The sequence below is a fragment of the Poecilia mexicana genome, unplaced genomic scaffold (assembly GCF_051168715.1).
Source record: "Poecilia mexicana isolate PSO_F unplaced genomic scaffold, ASM5116871v1 scaffold_8, whole genome shotgun sequence".
NCBI classification, from domain to species: Eukaryota; Metazoa; Chordata; class Actinopteri; order Cyprinodontiformes; family Poeciliidae; genus Poecilia; species Poecilia mexicana.
This window is the reverse complement of record NW_028263377.1, coordinates 1,292,818-1,313,540: the sequence shown is the minus strand read 5'-3', so window position 1 is coordinate 1,313,540 and position 20,723 is coordinate 1,292,818. Positions and strand designations below refer to the sequence as shown.

Sequence of the window (20,723 nt, the reverse complement as noted above, 5' to 3'; positions counted from 1 at the left end):
TGGAAGAATAGGACAGACATAGTGAGCGCCTCTCATCAGCCTCAAGGAGCTGGATAATGAATCTGAAGTCAGAGGAGAAAGTGAACCTGCAGCCTTACCTTAGGGCCAGGCCGGCTCGGTGCCAAGGCTTGCGAGAACACACCCGGACGTAGTCCTTCTTGTTGACGTTCTCCAGGAACTTCACATACAGACGCTGGTAGCACATTTTGGCATCCCCAAAGTAGCCCAGATACTGAGGGAAAATGTTATTCACTTGGTTATTCACTTATTCACATTAACTTCTGTTATGAGTTACTGCAATTTTATGTGACAGACACACCAAGTGCATCCATGTAATGTGGAAGAAAAATGATGAATCATTTTTCAAATGTTTACAAATGAAAGTCTGAGAAGTGTAGCCATGAACAATCAACCTAATTTACTTTGACACCTCTAAGATCCAGCACAGAGAAATTTAAAGTTTTAAGCTCACTGGACCACCAGTAAGACATTGGTGGTCCAGTGTATCACCACTGGACCAGAGTCATGTGGTGATACAGACATATAAAGCTGAGTGTCATCAGCATATATTTGGTAGGAGACATTGAAGTATGCTAAAATCTGAGCTATGCAGCTCATATGGATCCTTAAAGGGGAAATATTATGTATTTTCTAGGCACATCAGTGCCATTTTATAGCATACTCACATAACTATACTACCTTTAGTTATAAAAATGTTATATATATCAAATGACTTAAAAAAATTGGCTTTGTAATTTAATGCCTTGATATTGGGTCTCTGTCTCTTTAAAAAATCCTACTCTTTCTGAAACTACATCTTCAGGAGTTTCAGAAAGCAAAGCGCTGTTTAGGAGTTGCACTGAGAAGTTGTACAATGAGCGCCGTTCCACCAGGAGTTTGCTAATTGTTGCTGGCTAGTCTGAAGGAGCTGACTGAGGAGTTGTGGGGGAGGGCTGATCTGAGGTGGAAGCTCTGAAGTTTGGAAATTACAGCTCCGAGGAGGAGCTGTATGTTAAAGACAGAGCTAGGGCCACCCCAGTGTTTGCACAGCTGAATGGTTTCCACGGGAGATTAAAGGATTTCTCAAACATGCATTAAAAAAATAAGGCAACAGTCTAGGTGTGTTTTTGATGAAGGAATAATATAACATTTTGAAAACTCAAAACAGTAATTTTTACATAATACTGACCCTTTATGGTCCTGTTAAGTTCAGACCTAAATCCAACTGAGAATCTGCAGCAAGACTTAAAAACTGAAGTTCCAAAAACATTCCATTCAATTTGACTGAGTTTGAGTTAGGAAGAATAGGCAGAAATACACAAAGCTAGTAGAGATGTAACTTTAGTGAAAGGTACTTCTAAAAAGTGGAATTCAAGATGGCCAAAAACAAAAAACAACACTTTTGAGCAATTTATTTACAAAATAAAGAATCCATTCTTCCAACTTTTTGATTCCCTACCACTTCATGTTGGTCTGTCGCATAAAATCTCATGAGACACACTGAAATCTGAGATTATAGGGTGATGGATGGATGGATGGATGGATGGATGGATGGATGGATGGATGGATGGATGGATGGATGGATGGATGGATGGATGGATGGATGGATGGATGGATGGATGGATGACAAAATCCAAAAACAATTCAAAGGGTATGAATACTTATACTAAGAATATGTACTTTGGAAAACTCACATTGCTGGTTGCACAGAACTGTCTTTGGCCATCTTTAATCTCTGGGCTGAATTTCTGGAGCAAAGCTTTCTGGACTCTCCATATTGGTGGAGGTTCTCGGCCTGTCTGCAAAGCCATCTATAAATACAAAGAAACAACTCAGGTCATTTGATAGTGAATATTTTATTCACACCACTTTCAGTTGATACCAGATACACTATATTGTATGTATTCAATGGATGGAAAAATGTTTGCTCATCCATCCAAATGATCAGAATCAGGTGTTCCAATCACTTCCATTTTATACACGCAGGTGTATAAAATTAAGCACCTAGGAATGCTTGACAAATATTTGTTAAACAATGGCTCACTCTCATGAGCTCAGTGAATTCCAGCATGGAACTGTGATAGGATCCCACCTCTGCAACAAATTCAGTTGTGAAATTTTCTCACTCCTAAATATTCCACAGTCAACTGCCAGCTGTATTATAAGAAAATGGAAGCCACCAAGTGGTAGGCCACGCAAACTGACGGAGTGAGGTCAGCAGAGGAGAGACGCATGCAGTGTAAATTTGGGATGACATATATCAGGGGTGTCCAAAGTCAGTCCTCGAGGGCTGGCATCCTGCATGTTTTAGGTCTCTCCCTGGTTTAGTACACCTGCATCAAATGATGGCTCATTAGAAGGCCTAAGGACAACATTGACTTGCTGAGGAGGTTGTTACAACCACTAGAGAGAGGACTAAAACATGCAGGATGCCGGCCCTCGAGGGCCGACTTTGGACACCCCTGACATAGATGTTGAGTTGCATGAAGCAGTAATGGACCTTACCAAGCTCCGCCCAGAAATGCCCCCTAAAATCCCACGTGGCTGCATGGCTCACAAACAAAGCCTCGCGGAGCTTAGTTTCTATGTGTAAACATGGCGTCTTTCACTTCGATTGACTCTCTGCAGAGTATTTCTGAGTCGATTAGTGTAGCATTTCTGCCGGATTTTCAAAAAATATCAGCCATGACAATGGACAGGGGAACCAACAAGTGACATAAAGATGTTTGAGCCACGCGATGCTTCCAACATTGTGCGCGTCACAGCGAAATGCTACCGGTCGATGAGGAAAACAGCAGATCCTCACACCCTCAGCATAAATATAGCTGTGGACAAGATCACTGATGCCTATTGTTCTTGCAAGGCTGTGTAAGTAGGGCATTCATGGTTTTGAGGGTTACTTTTTAAATTAGTGATTTCTGTTGTTGGCAAACAACAGAACAGGATGAGTGTGCCTAGGCCTGACACACTGTACTCGGTGCTAGCGTGGCTAACACGAATACAATTTAGTAAAAAGCCTTTTCAGGTAAAATAAAATCTTTAATGCATGTCAGATACAATACACATTGCATATTGATCTGTTCAGCTAACGTAAGACTGTGTAACAGACAGGCTTCAAGGTGTAGAAGTTGTACCGGTACTGCCATTATGCGAGACAGCAGGCGCAAATTGTGACACCGCACCTACTAATGGCACTTCCGGTGGCAGGTGTCATTACGCGCCACAAGTGCCACTGTTTTCGGGACTAGCTGCCAGTGTTGTCACTGACTTCGGCTGACCTCGGCACCTCGTACTGGCACTTCCGCTGACACGTCACAAGTGCCACTGTTTTCGGGACTAGCTGCCAGTGTTGTCACTGACTTCGGCTGACTTCGGCTGACCTCGGCACCTCATACTGGCACTTCCTCTGACACCTGCCATTAGTGCCACTGTTTTCGGGACTAGCTGCCAGTGTTGTCACTGACTTCGGCTGACTTTGGCTGACCTCGGCACCTCATACTTGCACTTCCGCTGACACCTGCCATTAGTGCCACTGTTTTTGGGACTAGCTGCCAGTGTTGTCACTGACTTCGGCTGACTTCGGCACCTTCCAAGGGTTGCCGCTACCTCATACTGGCACCTCCCACGCCTCACGGACCGCTCTCGCCTGTTTTCGCTGACGAGATTTAGGGCGGCCCTCTTAGAGCGGTCGACCGCTCCACTCAGCGTTATACGTTGGACAGGCACAATGACGTATTTGAGCATTGAATTTTTCATAACACGCTGTTTTGTTACTGGAAACCTTATACAAACAGCTATATTTACAAACAATTTTATTTTAAAGGTTTTTTTTTATTGTATTATACATAGTTAAGCATATTTAAATATGCTTTGTGGGGAAAACAATAGAATAGTAATAGAATATTCTTTGGTGACAGCTTCTGTGTCAGATTTAATATGAATTAATTTATAATTAATGAAAACAACGGTGGATCTGGCACAAAGTATTGCATTTTGTTGAGAAAATAAATTTAAAATAAGCTAGTTTTAAAACTTAACATGTCTTGATTCAAATGGCCTAAATTGTGGTTTTAAATCAGTAACTTATTCTGGCCGGTTGACCTTTATTTTACCTGTAGTTACAGCAGATGGTTTGCTAGGATCGTTTGAACTGCCTTTTGTCTGTGTGGAGAGCAGTACAGGGAAGGTTCTGGCTTTTCGCACTCATTTGTGAAAGGCCGTAAACACTGCAGGGGTTTTAGGCTTCAGATAAGGGGTCAGAGATAGCTCCTGGATTGGATGAGCAAAGATACGCCTTATTTGAATAAATTAAAGAAAAGAAGATAAAACTTTCAACACAGAAGATTTGCTCTTGCAACTCTCCAAAGATGTCTTTGCACGTCTTTGCTTTTCTTTCTTTCCTTCTTTCCATTTATGTCAGGTAAATGAATGTATGTCTCCGTTGTTCTGCAGTTTCTGGTGTAAGTTTGTGCATTGTCTTACTTCTAAGTTTATGCATTGTCTTATATTGGATTAAACTCTGTAATTCTGTGACGTCAACACGCATTGTTGTTTTCCTTGTGGCTACACGTGGCCCGCCGAGAGGACCTGGGATCCAGAGGAAGAGAGAGAGCCAAACGTTTTTCCAAAGTTAACCTATTTTAGAATTTCTTCCTTAACAATTTCTTCTTAAGCGTTGTGTTCCCTCAAAAAAGCAAATATGCCCTGGTCTATTTTTTATACAGTCTCAAATTTCAGTTTCCAATAAAGAGCCTCAGTGAAAACATGTTGACAGCTGCCATAAGGTGCCACTTGTACCACGGGCTTCTGGGTAAGGTGGCACAAGTGGCACCTTACCCCTGGGTAAAGTGGCACAAGTAAGGTGGCCATGGGTGCCACAGGCTGCTAACCTCATTCTCTATCTGTTTCAGATAGAATGTAGTATATGAATAACTTTAGTTCAAACAAATAGAAATAAAATATATCTTAATTAAAACATAATTCTCATACATATTTAATATAGAGCCGGTGTTCAGACTTAACAGAGAAAGACAACTCCTGCACTGAATCCATGTCAGATGGGACCTCTTCTGCAACAGCTGATAATAGCTACCACTAGGTACCTACCACTACAACTGACATTAGGTCGCCATGGTATGTCAGTGCTGACAAGCTCCTGTCAGTTCCGGATTATAATTATTTTCATACAATGACATTAATATAATGCTATTGATTATTAAACCGGGTAAGTTCACTAATATTGACTTATTAGTTAATATTAGTGACAGTGGCAACATGAGATATTGACAATTCCAGAGTGACATTATGTTCAGCATGGTTCCATGAAACGTGGCCCCTGTGGTAAGGTCCATACCAAGAAGGCCCGCCTGCAAAGTAATTTCAATGGACCTTACCACAGGGGCCGCGTTTCATTGGCTAATGCCCATTTCACATCACAGCGCAGCTACCACGTGCGTGATAGTCTCACAAACACAAGCCACAGTAGTAAACACATGCTAATGTACATTGTGCACTAGCAGACCGGCAGAAAGTTTTTGCGTCAGGACTCAAAAAAGAATGGTTCTCCACTGTCAGTGGGGTATCTGTACAGGCGATGTCAGGTATCCTGATTTGTGGAACTAAAATTCACAGATTTCCAAAATCTGAAACGGAATGCCTTGCTTGGATCAAAGCTTGTGGACGACCGCATTTGCAGCTCAACCGTCGTAGGATCAATAAGAACAAAGGAGAGTGTGCTGGTGTAAGCATTATTGCGTTGCTTTCTTTGTGTTTAGTGAATGACAAAAAGAAAGTCAATAATTAATACATCCATTATGAAAACCTTTTAGCTAAGTACAGCATAATGGCAGTACCGATACAACTTCTACACCTTGAAGCCTGTCTGTTACACAGTCTTACGTTAGCTTAACAGATCAATATGCAATGTGTACCGTATCTGACATGCATTAAAGATTTTATTTTACCTGAAAAGGCTTTTTACTAAATTGTATTCTTGTTAGCCACGCTAGCACCGAGTACCGAGTATCAGGCCTCGTCATAAACGGTGGTTGTGGTGAGGATATGGACGCAGGCGGACCCAGGAGGTAAGTGAAAATGATGACGTCAATGATGGAATCCAGAAGACAGAGCAACAGAGAACAGCACGGGGAACATCACATGGCACGGGGAAACAGGCAATACATGACAAGGATCCGACGAGAGACAAAGACAACAGGTGGGTTTAAATACACACGGGGTATTTAAACAGCCACCTGGGCACGGGGATCGGAGGCAACGGGGACAGACGCCGCCTCGGCGCGGGCACCGGAGGCAGCTGCAGGTGAGGCCCAGGGGCCGGGATCTCCGGCGGCACAGGGCGGTGGTGCTGTTGACGCCCAGGGGCCGGGATCTCCGGCGGCACAGGGCAGCAATGTCGGCAGGGTCCGACCCCTGGTGGGCACAGCACCAACCGTGTTCCCCACCAAGGGTTAGATCTGGCGTCCATAATGATGGTTGCTTCTCTCACCGTAGTTGTGGTCGGATCCTTCTGTCATAAACGGTGGTTGTGGTGAGGATATGGACGGAGGCGGACCCAGGAGGTAAGTGAAAACGATGACTTTAATGATGGAATCCAGAAGACAGAGCAACAGAGAACAGCACGGGGAACATCACATGGCACGGGGAAACAGGCAATACATGACAAGGATCCGACGAGAGACAAAGACAACAGGTGGGTGTGTCTCAATCAAAGGAATGAGACACACCTGGGAAACAATCAACGGGGAAGACGCAGAGACAGACTAACAAGGAACAGGACTACACAGAAAAAAACTCAAAAATAAACACACAGAAACACGGATCATGACAGGCCTTGGCACACTCAAACATTTGCCAATAACAGCAATCACTGATTTCAAAAGTAACCCTCAAAACCATGAATGTCCGACTTACCCAGCCTTGCAAGAACAATAGGCATCACTGATCTTATCCACAGCTATATTTATGCTAAGGGTGTGAGGATCTGCTGTTTTCCTCATCAACCGGTAGCATTTCGCTGCGACACGCACAATGTTGGAGGCATCGCGTGGCTCAAACACCTTGATTTCGTCCAAAACAGATGACATGAACTTGTTGGTTCCCCTGTCCATTGTCGTGGCTGATATTTTTTGAAAATCCAGCAGAAATGCTACACTAATCGACTCAGAAATACTCTGCAGAGAGTCAGTCGAAATGAAAGACGCCATGTTTACACATAGAAACTAAGCTTTGCGAGGCTTTGTTTGTGGGATTTTAGGGGGCGTTTCTGGGCGGAGCTTGGTAAGGTCCATTCCTCTCCTTGGCAACTTACAGGGCATTAAAACGTAACTTAACAGTTTACAAGTCTCAACAGGTGCTCCAGCAGTTTTCAAAGGTAGCACCGACACATACCTATCTAAATGCGCTACGGCAGGAAAGTGTGACAAGGTCGCACTAATCGTCAGAACACTGTTCTTTATGTTCCCAACTGTGGAGTTGTTTCTCCAGCCCTGGCCATCTAGCTTTCAGCATTTAGCTTTCAGCAGAGGTAGGACCAAGTCACTGTTTTGCAAGTCCGAGTCAAGTCTCAAGTCAAGACAGGCAAAAGTCAAGTCAAGTCTCAAGTCGAGAGCTTGGAATTTCAAGTAATTTCGAGTCTTGTTTTTAAAAACAATGTTCCAACTATGCTAAATGTAAATAATACACCATGTGTTCTTTTTTAAATCAAACACGCAATGCACTTATTGCAAATAAAGCACAGTGGTTTTGAATTTGGATGTGATGGTAAAATAAATAAGTTAGTCCACATGGGGTTAAATCTACAGCCAATTTCACATCTCAGTATTGATAAAACATGTTGCCTGAATCAAACTTGCCAGAATCACTAACCAATACACAAAATAATGTGCTGCATTACAATCCAGAAACACTCAGAACTACCCCACAGCGTTACCTTCAGGATCCTTACAATTGTACAATTTTTTTTACTTTTCTGAAAGATAGCAAAATTACTGGATTTGATTTGTTTTCTAGTAAAATTATACCACTTGGAAATGGGTTCTGTGACCATGCCACCGTTTGAAGAGTTATTACTGAAAACAGTATAACAGTATAAATAAATTCTTTACTGCAGTAAAGAATCTATTTATTGTCAATATAATTTCCCAACATAGATGTCTTCAAAATACACCCGTACCTGTCAAATTTGGGATTTGAGAAGAATATGGGAAATGTCTCTGTCCGATGCTACTGTGCTCTGACAGTAGCATTTACTGCCCCCCTCTAACGTTAAGAGCCATGGGAGGAGTGGGGTGTGGATATTTATGGAAAAATACTATTAAGGCAGGAGGGTGGGAAAGGGCTGTAAGAAACCATAGTTTCCCTTATGAATCTACCATCCATCCTGTGATGGAACTGGACCTGGTTCATCATTATGGTAGGACAGAGAAACTCTCTTCCCCAAGTTCAGGTACAGAACAGGTGTTCTGTCTATCCGGCTTCCTGAGCTAACAACACGCTGCACATTACTGTCGGTACATTTGAATCACTGGATTTATACAGGATAACTAAACATAGCATACAAGTGAAAGAAAAGCTGTATCACATCACCAACATAACCCAGAGTTGCTAACACGACGTTAGCTAGTCGTGCAACTTCAAATGCCGAACAGTTTGAAGTTGTTGTATCTCCATGTGAGATCCTGGTCTTCCAGGTTTTGCATGTTTCACTCAGTTTTTAGTTGGATAATTTATGATTGATATACCCAAAAGAAATTACTCACAGGAGCATATCTGCTTTGAGTGTTTTTTCGTATCTCATTTTTCTCCCCGTTGTTATTTTTAAATCCAGTTAATTTGATTGGTTGTCCTGCAACTACGCACTATACATACGGAGTGTAGAAAAACAGGGACGGTCTGCACATGTTAATACGGAATGAGTGAAATGAATTAATGGGCCACTTTATAAATAATGTGTTTTAAATTTTAAGACTTTGTGTAAAATATCAAGTCTTTTCAAGTAAAGAGCTTCAAGTCAAGTCAAGTCCCAAGTCAATGGTGTGCAAGACAAAGTCAAGTCCAAGTCTTTGAGATCATTTTTTCAAGTCAAGTCTCAAGTCTTGATTTTAACGACTCAAGTCTGACTCGAGTCCAAGTCATGTGACTCAAGTCCCCACCTCTGGCTTTCAGTGATGTTTAACTGCTTGGTTCATGTCCATCAGTATTCTCCATACATCAGTATGAATTAATATTTAATTCATCAGTTAAAACTGTGTCATGAAGGGAAAAAAAACATATTTCCCAATTTTCCAGTTTCATTAATCAATTTCTCATGTATCCCTTTTTTTATTTAGCCATTTTCTTTTACCTATTTTTCATTTAACATTTATTTGAAAAAAAATGCCCATTTTCCAATTTCCCTTATTTATTTAGTATTTCCTTATTTTATTATTTATCATCTTCGATTTTCCCCTCAAAACTTGGAAAAAGGGGAACAAGAATAAATGCAAATGAGGAGAGGGACGTCATCAGGCTACAACTTCCCCAATTGGTTGGTTAGGGTCACACCGTACTTTGCTTCAAGAAAGATGGCGACCTACTAATGGGTTATCAATAAGCTGAAGCTCATTAACTTCATTAGAAAATAGTGTTATGACTCCTGACTTTATTTTTCGTGTGGCCGCTCAGACAGAACGTGTTTCAGCTGGCGGCTCTCATGGACTCAGACCTTCACTGTCGGGAGTTTTTATAGTTTGGACGAAGCGGCCGCTGAAGTTGGCTTACGATTGAGGGTTCGAGATACCTTCGTAGCTACCAGTTGTGATCCAACTATAAGGAGCAGACTTTTCTGTACATCGTAAGTGAACTGCAATATCCAGAGGCAGCTCTATGGAGCATCGAAGAAAGAGTTGTTTTTGTTGAGCTGAGAGAATGAGAGTGGCAAGCCTTGGAGATCTGCATCGGACATGCACCGCTGCTGTCCGTTCAGGAGTCCTCCGGTTGCCCAGTTGTTGCATGGTAAGCTAACGCTGATGTTTGTTTTCCAAATGGAGCTTTAGCAGAAGTTCAAGCTGGAAGACTCCGCCCCCTCCGTTCACCCATCGACGTCATGCTCATCCCCGTCCTCAGCCTGGACCTCACCCTGCACGTTCAATCAGCAATCAGGCTCTGCATAAAAGGATCCACACCCAAACCGTCAGACACTTCCCAGCTGCGTTCAACCCACCACCTCCCCATCTCCAACCTCATCCTTCGGTTCTCCAGGATGGAACCCTTTCTGACCACCACCACCAGTGTCGGGCCCCGGGGGAGAGCATCCCTAATCAGTTATCGGGATGTTCATCGAGTTCACATCAAATCTCAGCTCAAATCAGCTGCCGGGGCCCGAGCGCCAAAGAACTGTTATTCATTGCTGTCATTAAATCATTTAATTGTTCCTTGTTCTCCCTCCGAGTCTTTCCAGATTGAACTACAGTTACAGTAAGTTCAGCATAGTAAGAGTATTCCTTAAAGTTCATATGTGTTTCAAAAAGTTACTCAACAATATTTGAGTAAATGTAATTAGTCACTCTTAAACTCTGCCCTTCTGAGGGAACAGGAGAAGGAACTGTTAAGGAAATAAATTAATCTTACTTTGATATTAAACACTGTTTCAATTAACAAACGAATCAGGAATAATACCCAGAACATATTATGTTTATTCAAAAGAAGGGTCAAGGAAAAGAATGACTGTGGAGATTCTGGCTGAGAGGGGGATCACGGCAAACAGTGAGGAGAACCGTCTGCACTGTGAGCAGCACCAGAACTCCTGATGGGTCTCCTTCAGGAAGAACCAGAGAGATGGCCGACCTCCACATATAAGAGTTCACCCAAACATCAGAGGAAAAATGAATGCTGGTGCTCAAACAGAGCAGCCTCTTTTCTTAAACCCAACACCCACACACTTACCCACACACCCACACACGCACGCACGCACAAGGTTGTGGCCCTGATTAAAAACCTGCTAACTTCAATTTAACTGAAACAGAACATCCAGAAATGTGATTAACTTCAGACACAGAGTGAAAATAACACAATGAGATGAAAACATTTGTCTGTATTACGTTATACAGGACATTAACATTTTACATTTTAAAGTGTTTGTTCCAGAACACGTGATACAAACTATAGCATTAGCTCATCCATTAATCAGACATTTATTGAGGCCAGGTGTCTGACAGAAGGAAACACCTGAAACATGCAGGGCAGACAGACCTGAGGACTGAGTGGTTTAAATTATTTCACTGACACTTCAGATTGCAGATTTCCAATTGAAGGTGTCCGTAAGTGAACACAATCATTATTCAATAAACCAAGCCGTGTAAAATAACTGTTAGGGTTACTATTAAGAACCCAATATGTTGTGTTTGTTCATTTCTACCTTGTCATACATACAAGGTACTCCACTCACTGTTTAGCTTCATGTTGAAGAATCTTCAGTTTAATGAAACCAAAAAATAAAACTGGTCCAAAATTTTCAATCTGTATTGTATTTTTGTAGCTTTGTTCTATTAAGATTGCTTCGTTTATTTTAAGCCACAAACAAATGATCCATTTTATTGTCTCTGGGACGTGAAAACATCAGATTTGATTAAATTAGAACTACACAGATTAGAAGGAACACAGCTTTCATAATAATGAAACATATTTTGTTTATTCAAAACAGTAAAATACAGATGGTTCTTGCATATCAATGCTATAAAGAACAGCCAGGTTTTTTTAAATGAATGTCACCAGTGCATTTGGCCGGGTGTTCCTGCTCCAGAAAGGTGAAGGTCTCTGGTTATCCTGAAGCTGTGAGCCCACTGGGAGTCTGAAGGGAAACACTGAGACCAGAGGCCTGCAGGATGGTCTGCTGTGGCAGCTCAACATCTGAAAACATACATGATAGAAACATTAATGAATGTGCTGCGCCAACAAGCTGTACTTTTGACCTGGTGGCGATCACCTGCTGGCCTCAAGGCCAGTCAGTTATGGTAGATCCAGGGTTTCCCCCAGTGTATTATAAGCCTGGCGGCCCGCCATGCTTTACTAGCCCCCTAAGCGTTGCTTGTTTACGTTTCTAGGAAAAAAAAAAAAATCGGGTTCTTTTTTGTTTGATTGTTTTTTAAAGCCGGGCTGCAAGCGTCTCTGTTGCTCTTAGCATTTCACTAGCAGAGCAGATTTATCCTAAAGGATGGGTTTATAATAGATAGGTTTATAGTTTATGCATTTAAACCCGACAGGGCGGACCAATCACAGCTGGCGCCTCTGCGTTTTGCCTCGCGCGCTGCCGCTGCTTTACCTCAGCGGGATCGCGCGCGCCTCCTTTCACTCAAACTGGACACAGGCTGACCTGTATGGATATTTACATCAACTTACTGTGAAGAATTATGATCCTTTGGAGAACTCTAGGTAAGAGTTTAAAACCCGCCGCGTTAGCTCTGGTTGCGCAGCTCTATGTGAACCGCAGGAATAACTTATAGCGAATTCAGAGGTGCGTTGTGGAGCGGTGAGAATGATTTATCTTTGTGAACGAACAATTATATGCGGCGTTTACATCAAAACACGCTGCCCAGCGTGTGGCTCTGTGTCTGTCTTCCCTGTATAGTTTATGTCTGTGGTCCCGGTTGGCCGGAACGTTTGTGGATAACGAGCTGCGCTAACCTGATCATGCAGGTTCAGCCTGGTGAGGAGCTTTAATGCTCTCCTCGGAGTCACGCATCATGCAGATTTTATATTACTTTATTATTATTTTTCCGGTTACACGATGCATCAAACCATATCAAATGCGTTGTCTACTTAGAGTTAATACGTGCGGCCGCACGGAGATCTGAGAAACTCGTCCCATAAACTCGACCAACCACAATAGTTTCTGTAACGCTTAAAAACTCAATAGACAAGAAATGGAAGAGCTACTAAAGCCACATTAGCAGCATTGAATTAAACCTCCCGTTTGTTGCGCATCTCTGCGTAGTGTAGCAGATTTAACTCATCATGCAGGAGCAGAACCTGATTTAGGGGCCTCTTTTGTTGCTAATAATATCAGCACCTCTAACAGCTTCTGTGTTAGATTTAGTGAAATATGGGAGAAGGGAGTAGTTTAATTGGCCAGCCTAAAAAGTAATAAGTTATCATTGCAGTTTACTAATTTGTATTTGTAAATTCAAAGATTAAATTTACAGCATCAGATTGTTGCTATGGTAACAAAACAATTCAACTATGAATATTGTTCTTTGAAGTTTTACAAAGTAAAACTGCCAGCTTCTTAAAATCTTGTATTTAAATGTTATAATAATTTAATTTATGTATGCCTAAACAATTGAATAAAATTTAACAGCATTGATAATCTCAATAAACAAGTGTTACATTTATGTATCTGTGGTCTGTTTTAAAATATTAGCGTTTATGGGGCCCCTGAAGCCCTGGGGGCCTGATGGAGCTGCTGACTTAATTTGGATTAAACAGAAGTGCAAATTTGTTGTTTTAATACTAGGTGTGGGATTAAATAGCATTTCACTGGATATCTTTTCCCGTAACATATAATTACACAGTAATACTTTTACATTTCCTGTCAACTTAACATCTTTTAATACAAAAACACGGTGGACCGCCGGTGGGCCGCCTCGACGCCCCGACCACCGGGCTTAACAAGTTTTCTGGGGGAAACCCTGGTAGATCTGAACTTTGGTTTGATTACCTCAATATGAGAAACTTAAGACTGATAGGAGTTAGGTTAAAGCCACATCTTCTGAAGTTGGGATATTTTTCCTCCAACAGGATCCAGAGGAATCGCCACAAACCAGAAGTTGGACTAGAATTTATTTCAATGTCATTTGTGAATGTCAGCTTCTCATTTTCAACAGTGGAGCTTTAAAAGTTGAAAAAGGTTATTATTTTGGAGAGGGTTTCATTGCATCAATATTTCCACTAAATAAATAGCATGTTTGATACAGGAAAAGTCTCTCAGACTCAAAGCAAGATGCCAGAGCGCACAAAACTTAATAATAAAAAAACAAACAGACAATTTAATTTCACATAATTATCGCAGTAGAAGCCATTTGTTTGTTACTTAATGAAATATACTCGCAGACGAATTTGTCGCTTATGTTCAGGAACTACAGCGGCTGTGATGGGTCTCAGTGAAGGTAAACAAAGATAAAAATAACGGCGATCGACTCTAAACCACTTCTACCTTTTTACTCAGTCTCTCTTTGGGTGGGTTCACACTGCAGCCTGAAGTGACTCAATTCCGATTTTTTTGACATAATGCAACCTGTATCCGATCTTTTCATGGCAGTGTGAACAGCACAGGTCGGATTCTTTTTCGAATCTGACCCATATCCGATACGCATCCGATTCAAATGCGACCTAATGTCCAGGTCGCACTCATCCGAACTGAACGTCACTGTTTCTCAACAAATCTCACTATTCTGCGTCCTGATAAGCGCAAGTGGGAAGAAAAACAACAACAATGATGGATTATATGAGGATTAAGTTGTTAATATGTTGCTCCGGCCGGACAACAACTTCAAATATGTAAGCTAAGCTCCACCGTTAGCCTCCATGTTTACTTCCGCTAACACTGAGCACTTCTTCTTTTTATGGCAGTTGACAGAACACTTAGAACGCCGAAGCTATTGCACCCTCTACTACGCATGCGGGACACTTTCAGGTCGTTTCCCCGTTTACACTGCAGAACGCATACAGGTCGCATTTACTGGCAGTGTGAACGCCCCGGCCAAAAAATCGGAATTGAGTCACTTCAGGCTGCAGTGTGAATGCACCCTTTGTCGTTTAAGCAAACCTGTTGCCGTGGCAACTGGATCTGTGTGGCCACAAACCCAGCAAAGATTAGTTAAAAACAACGGATTCAGTCCGTTAAGATTTTAGGTTTTCAGGCTTCATATTTATTTCTCGGTTAACAAGCATCTCTTCTCATGAACACAGCGGTGGTCGATTAGCCAATTTAAACTTCTGCTCTGCTCATTTTTATTTTCGTAATGGAACCGAAATGCACAGAAAGGCGCAACACTTTGTTGAAACAATAATTACTGACATTGTTAATTTTGTTGGGTCATTAATTTGAACACGTTTTGTTGAATTTTTCATTAATAAGATGTATTGGATCAGAGGACGTGCTGGTCTCAACATCCTGGTGGTGATCAGTTTGTCACCTACTCCCGAGGTCAACTCAGAACCTTCCGCTATCGTAATTGAGCACCCCTATTGATTAAATATGACTGTAGTTGGAAAACAAACATCAGCGTTAGCTTACCGTGCAACGTCTGGGCAACCGGAGGACTCCTGGACAGACAGCAGCGGTGCATGTCTGAAAGATGGCCTCTGAAGCAGATCTCCAAGGCTTACCACTCTCATCCTCTCAGCTCGATGCTCCATAGAGCTGCCTCTGGATATTGCAGTTCACTTACGATGTACAGTAAAGTCTGCTCCTTATAGTTGGATCACAACTGGCAGCTACGAAGGTGTCCTGAACTCTCAATCATAAGCCAACTTCAGCGGCCGCTTCGTCCAAACTATAAAAACTCCTGACAATGAAGCTCTGAGTCCATGAGAGCCACCAGCTGAAACACGTTCTGTCTGAGTGGCCACACGAAAAATAAAGTCAGGAGTCATAACACTATTTTCTAATGAAGTTAAAGAGCTTGAACTTATTGATAACCCGTTAGTAGGTCACCATCTTTCTTGAAGCAAAGTACGGTGTGACTCTAACCAACCAATTGGGGAAGTTGTAGTCTGACGACGTCCCTCTCCTCATTTGCATTTATCCTTTTCCCCCTTTTTCCAAGTTTTGAGGGGAAAATCTAATGTGATAAATAATAAGATAAGGAAATATTAAATGAATAAAGAAAATTGGAAAATGGGCAAATTAAAAAATTGTCAAATGTTAAATGGAAAATAGGTAAAAGAAAAATGGGTAAATAAAAAAGGGATACATGAGAAATTGATTAATAAAACTGGAAAATTGGGTTAATGAAAAGGGAAATTGAAAAGTGGTTAAATTAAAAAAATAGATAAATGAAAAATGGGTAAATAGATAAAGGGATAAATGAAAAATGGACAAATGAAAAATTGATAAAAGAAAAGGGGAAATTGAAAAATTGATAATATGAAAAATAAATAAAAGTTGGGTTAATGAAAAAGGGAAACTGAAAAGTGGTTAAATGAAAAATAGAATAATGAAAAATGGGTAAATGGATAAAGGGATAAATGAAAAATAGATAAAAGAAAAATTGATCAAACAAAAGGGGAAATTGAAAAATTGATAATATGAAAAATAAAAAATTGGGTTAATGAAAAAGGGAAACTGAAAAGTGGTTAAATGAAAAATAGAATAATGAAAAATGGATAAAGTGATAAATGAAAAACAGATAAATGGAAATGGAAAAATTGATCATATGAAAAATAAATAAATATAAAATTGGGTTCATGAAACATGGAGAGCAATTTCAGCCAAAATTAAATAAGTAAATAAGTGGGTGAAATAAATAAAAAAATGAGTAAAATAAATCAAAAAATGAAGAAAATGAGTGAAATAAATAAAAAAATTGTTAAATAAATAATTTAGCTTTTTCATTAAACCAATTTTTCATTTATTTATTTTTCATATTATCAATTTCCCAATTTCTCTTTTTCATTTATCTATTTTTCATTTATCCATTTACCCATTTTTCATTAATCTACTTTTCATTTAATCACTTTTCAATTTCCCTTTTTCATTAAGCCAATTTTTTCATTTATTTATTTTTCAGATTATCTATTTCTCAATTTCTCTTATCTATTTTTCATTTGTCCATTTTTCATTTATCCCTTTATTTACCCATTTTTCATTAATCTATTTTTTAATTTAACAATTTTTCAATTTTCTTTTTCCATTAACCCGATTTTCTATTTCCCAGTTTCATTAATCAATTTCTCATATATCCCTTTTTTATTTACCCATTTTTCTTTTATCTATTTTTCATTTAACATTTGTTTGAAGCAAATTTTATTTTCCCATTTTCCAATTTCCCTTATTCATTTAGTATTTCCTTATTTTCTTATTTATCACATTCTATTTCCCCGCAAAACTTAGAAAAAAATAAATGCAAATGAGGAGAGGCGCGTCATCAGGCTACACCTTCCCCAATTGATTGGTTAGCGTCACCTGTACTTTGCTTCAAGAAAGATGGCAACCTACTACCGGGTTATCAATAAGCTGAAGCTTATTAACTTCGTTAGAAAATAGGGTTATTACTCTTGACTTTATTTTTGGTGTGGCCGCTCAGACAGAACGTGTTTCAGCTGGCGGCTCTCATGGCTCAGAGCTTCACCGTCGGGGGTTTTTAGAGTTTGGACGAAGCAGCCGCTGAAGTTGGCTTACGATTGAAGGTTCGGGACGCCTTCGTAGCTGCCAGCTGTGATACAACTGTAAGGAGCAGACTTTACTGTACATCGTAAGTGAAGTACAATATCCAGAGGCAGCTCTATCGAGCTGAGAGAATGAGAGTGGCAAGCCTTGGAGATCTACATCGGAGGCCATCTTTCAGACATGCACCGCTGCTGTCCGTCCAGGATCCTCCGGTTGCCCAGACGTTGCACGGTAAGCTAACGCTGATGTTTGTTTTCCAACTACAGTCATATTTAATCAATAGGTGCTCAATTACGATCGCGGAAGGTTTTGAGTTGATCTCGGCAGTAGGTGACAAACTGAACGCCGCCAGGATGTTGAGACCAGCACGTCCTCTGATCCAATACATCTTATTAAGGATAAAATCAACAAAACGTGTTCAAATTAATGGCCCAACAAAATTAATAATCTCAGTAATTATTGTTTAAACAAGGTGTTGCGCCTTTCTGTGCATTTCGGTACCATTACAAAAATAATAAGAGACTCAAAGTCCGACTGGTGAGCAGAGCATAAGTTTAAATTGGCTAATCAGCCACAGCTGTGTTCATGAGAGGAGAGGCTTTTTAACCGAGAAATAAATATGAAGCCTGAAAACCTAAAATCTTAACGGACTGAATCCGTTGTTTTTAGCTAATCTCTGCTGGGTTTGTGGGACGCAGGTGGTTGCCACTAGTGATGGGCAAATGAAACCTCATGAACCAATGAACCTTTCCAGCCCTTTGCTTTGCAAAAATGTTTGTTACTTGATGCTTCATTCATTGCTCTTCATTCATCTGCTGGTGAAACTGTAACAGTCTTGTCACTCAGTTGGATCATACTTCCAAAAATCACTAAATGCAATATTGTCAAAGTTTTCATCAAACTCACGTTTAGTAACAGGATAATCAATGAAACCATATTTGATTGTCATATGTTTTAATTATTACAATTATTTGTAACCAATCTAATCCTGGTTTATGTTGAACATTAGTGGTTGTGTTGGGTTTTGTTTTATGTCATAGATGAATTTGGCAATAAAGACAATTGATGTTTTAATGTCTTGAGAGTGCAGTGTCTGTTGGGGCATTCACTTTTTCTTGGATTTCTAATTGGCTCTGATCCCTCATATTTGGCTACATGTTGAATTTTAGTTCTGCAACAAGATTAAATCTGTTTCTGCTGTGCAAGACTGATATATCTTTGCTAATCAGACTACAAATAATAGTGGAACTTTGCAGAAGTTGAGAAATTGGGAGGTGGAGAGTTAATTATTGTAATCTAAGAAGAATTTTATTGTGACGATAATCTCAAAGTATTCTCAGATGTCAGATTTTCCTCTTGCTGGCTCCATTTCAGACAATCAAGTTTATTTGTGTAGCACATTTCAGCAACAATGCAGTTCAAAGAGATTTACATCATAAAATCACAAAATTATAGTTATTAAAAAAACAACATAATCTACAACTGAGAAAACCAGTAACAAACATTTTGATTAGTGCCATCAATATACATCAAATATGTTGGTCAATGTTCATTTTATTTGGCCACTGAAGACAAAATCATCCTCTGATGCGTGACCAAATGGACAACAAACCATGACACAGCAAGGCTCATCACGCTTTTATTTTGAAAACCGACACGCAAAATGAAGCAGTCACGTGACCCATGCAATGCGAGGCCTCGTTTGTTGTCAGTCACGTGGTTTTCAGCAAGACGACACAAGCCTCGAAGCGGGGCTTCATCGGCTTCATCGGCCCCGCCCCCTTTTTACTCGGTACTGAATCCAGCCTCAAAGCCTGGATCCAGGTAGCACATCACTAATTGCCACGACAGCAGGTTGATTAAACGACAGTAAAAAGGTAGGAGAGGTTTAGAATCATTGCTGTTATTTTACATTTGTTTACCTTTATGGGATGCATCACAGCCGCTGTAGTTTATGAATGTTCAATAAACGACAAACTTGGACTAACTACCTCGTTCGTCTGTGACTATATTTCATTAAGTAACAAACAAATGGCTTATACCGCGATAACTTTGTGAAATTATTATTTTTTTTTTTAAGTTTTGTGCGCTCTGGCATCTTGCTTTGAGTCTGAGAGGCTTTTTGATGCGTTAAAACTCTCCAAAATAACCTTTTTCAACTTTTAAAGCTCCACTGTTGAAAATGAGAAGCTGACATTCACAAATGACATTGAAATAAATTCTAGTCCCACTTCTGGTTTGTTGAGATTTCTCTGGATCCTGTTGGAGGAAAAATATACCAACTTCACAAGATGTGGCTTTAACCTAACTCCTGTCAGTCTGAAGTTTCTCATATTGAGTTCATCAAACCAAAGTTCAGATCTACCATAACTGACTGACACAGGTGATCGCCACCAGGTCAAAAGTACAGCTTGTTGGCGCAGCACATTCATTAATGTTTCCATCATGTATGTTTTCAGATGCTAAGCTGTCACAGCAGACCATCCTGCAGGCCTCTTGGTCTCAGTGTTTCCAGTGATCTCACAGCTTCAGGCTTCAGGATGACCAGAGACCTTCACCTTTCTGGAGCAGGAACACCCGGCCACATGCACTGGTGACACATTCATTTTAAAAAATGTGGCTGTTCTTATAGCATTGATATGCAAGAACCGTCTGTATTTTACATTTTTGAATAAACAAAATGTTTATTATGAAATCTGTGTTCCTTCTAATCTGTGTAGTTCTAATGTAATCAAATCTCATGTTTTCACATCCCAGAGACAATAAAATGGATCGTTTGTTTGTGGCTTAAAACAAACAAAGTAATCTTAATACAACAAAGCTACAAAAATAGAATACAGATTGAAAGTTTTGGACCCGTTTTATTTTTTGGTTTCATTACACTGAAGATTCTTCAACATGAAGCTAAACAGTGAATGGAGTACCTTGTATGTATTAGAAATGAACAAACATGACATATTGGGTTATTTATAGTAACCATAACAGTTACTTTACACAGCTTGGTTTATTGAATAATGATTGTGTTCACTTACGGATGCCTTCAATTGGAAATCTGCAATCTGAAGTGTCAGTGAAATAGTTTAACCAGTCAGTCCTCAGGTCGGTCTGCCCTGCATGTTTCAGGTGTTTTCTTCTGTCACACCTGGCCTCAATAAATATCAGATTAATGGACGAGCTAATGCTATCGTTTGTATCAGTTGCTCTGGAACAAACACTTTAAAATGTAAAATGATAATGTCCTGTATAACAGAGTGATATAGACAAATGTTTTCATCTCATTGTGTCATTTTCACTTTATAGCTGAAGTTCATCACATTTCTGGATGTTCTGTGTTTCAGTT

At 40.2% G+C, this 20,723-nt stretch overlaps 1 protein-coding gene and 1 long non-coding RNA gene across 3 annotated transcripts in view; one reads left to right on the top strand and one right to left on the bottom strand.

Moving 5' to 3' along the window:
- The window catches only part of LOC106907694 (proline-rich protein 12-like), a 110,356-nt gene that overhangs the window by 34,006 nt on the left and 55,627 nt on the right, over positions 1–20,723 (bottom strand). For both annotated transcript variants that reach the window (XM_088007999.1, XM_088008000.1), the window contains exons 9-10: positions 1,695–1,811; positions 99–232 (exon numbers count right to left, since the gene is read on the bottom strand). In XM_088007999.1, the coding sequence (XP_087864125.1) occupies positions 99–232; positions 1,695–1,811 (251 nt within the window). The remainder of the gene's footprint in view (positions 1–98; positions 233–1,694; positions 1,812–20,723) is intronic.
- Positions 15,804–20,218, top strand: LOC148157823 (uncharacterized). The gene is made up of 2 exons (XR_015764003.1): positions 15,804–17,614; positions 19,843–20,218. It is a non-coding gene; the product is annotated as an uncharacterized LOC148157823 (long non-coding RNA).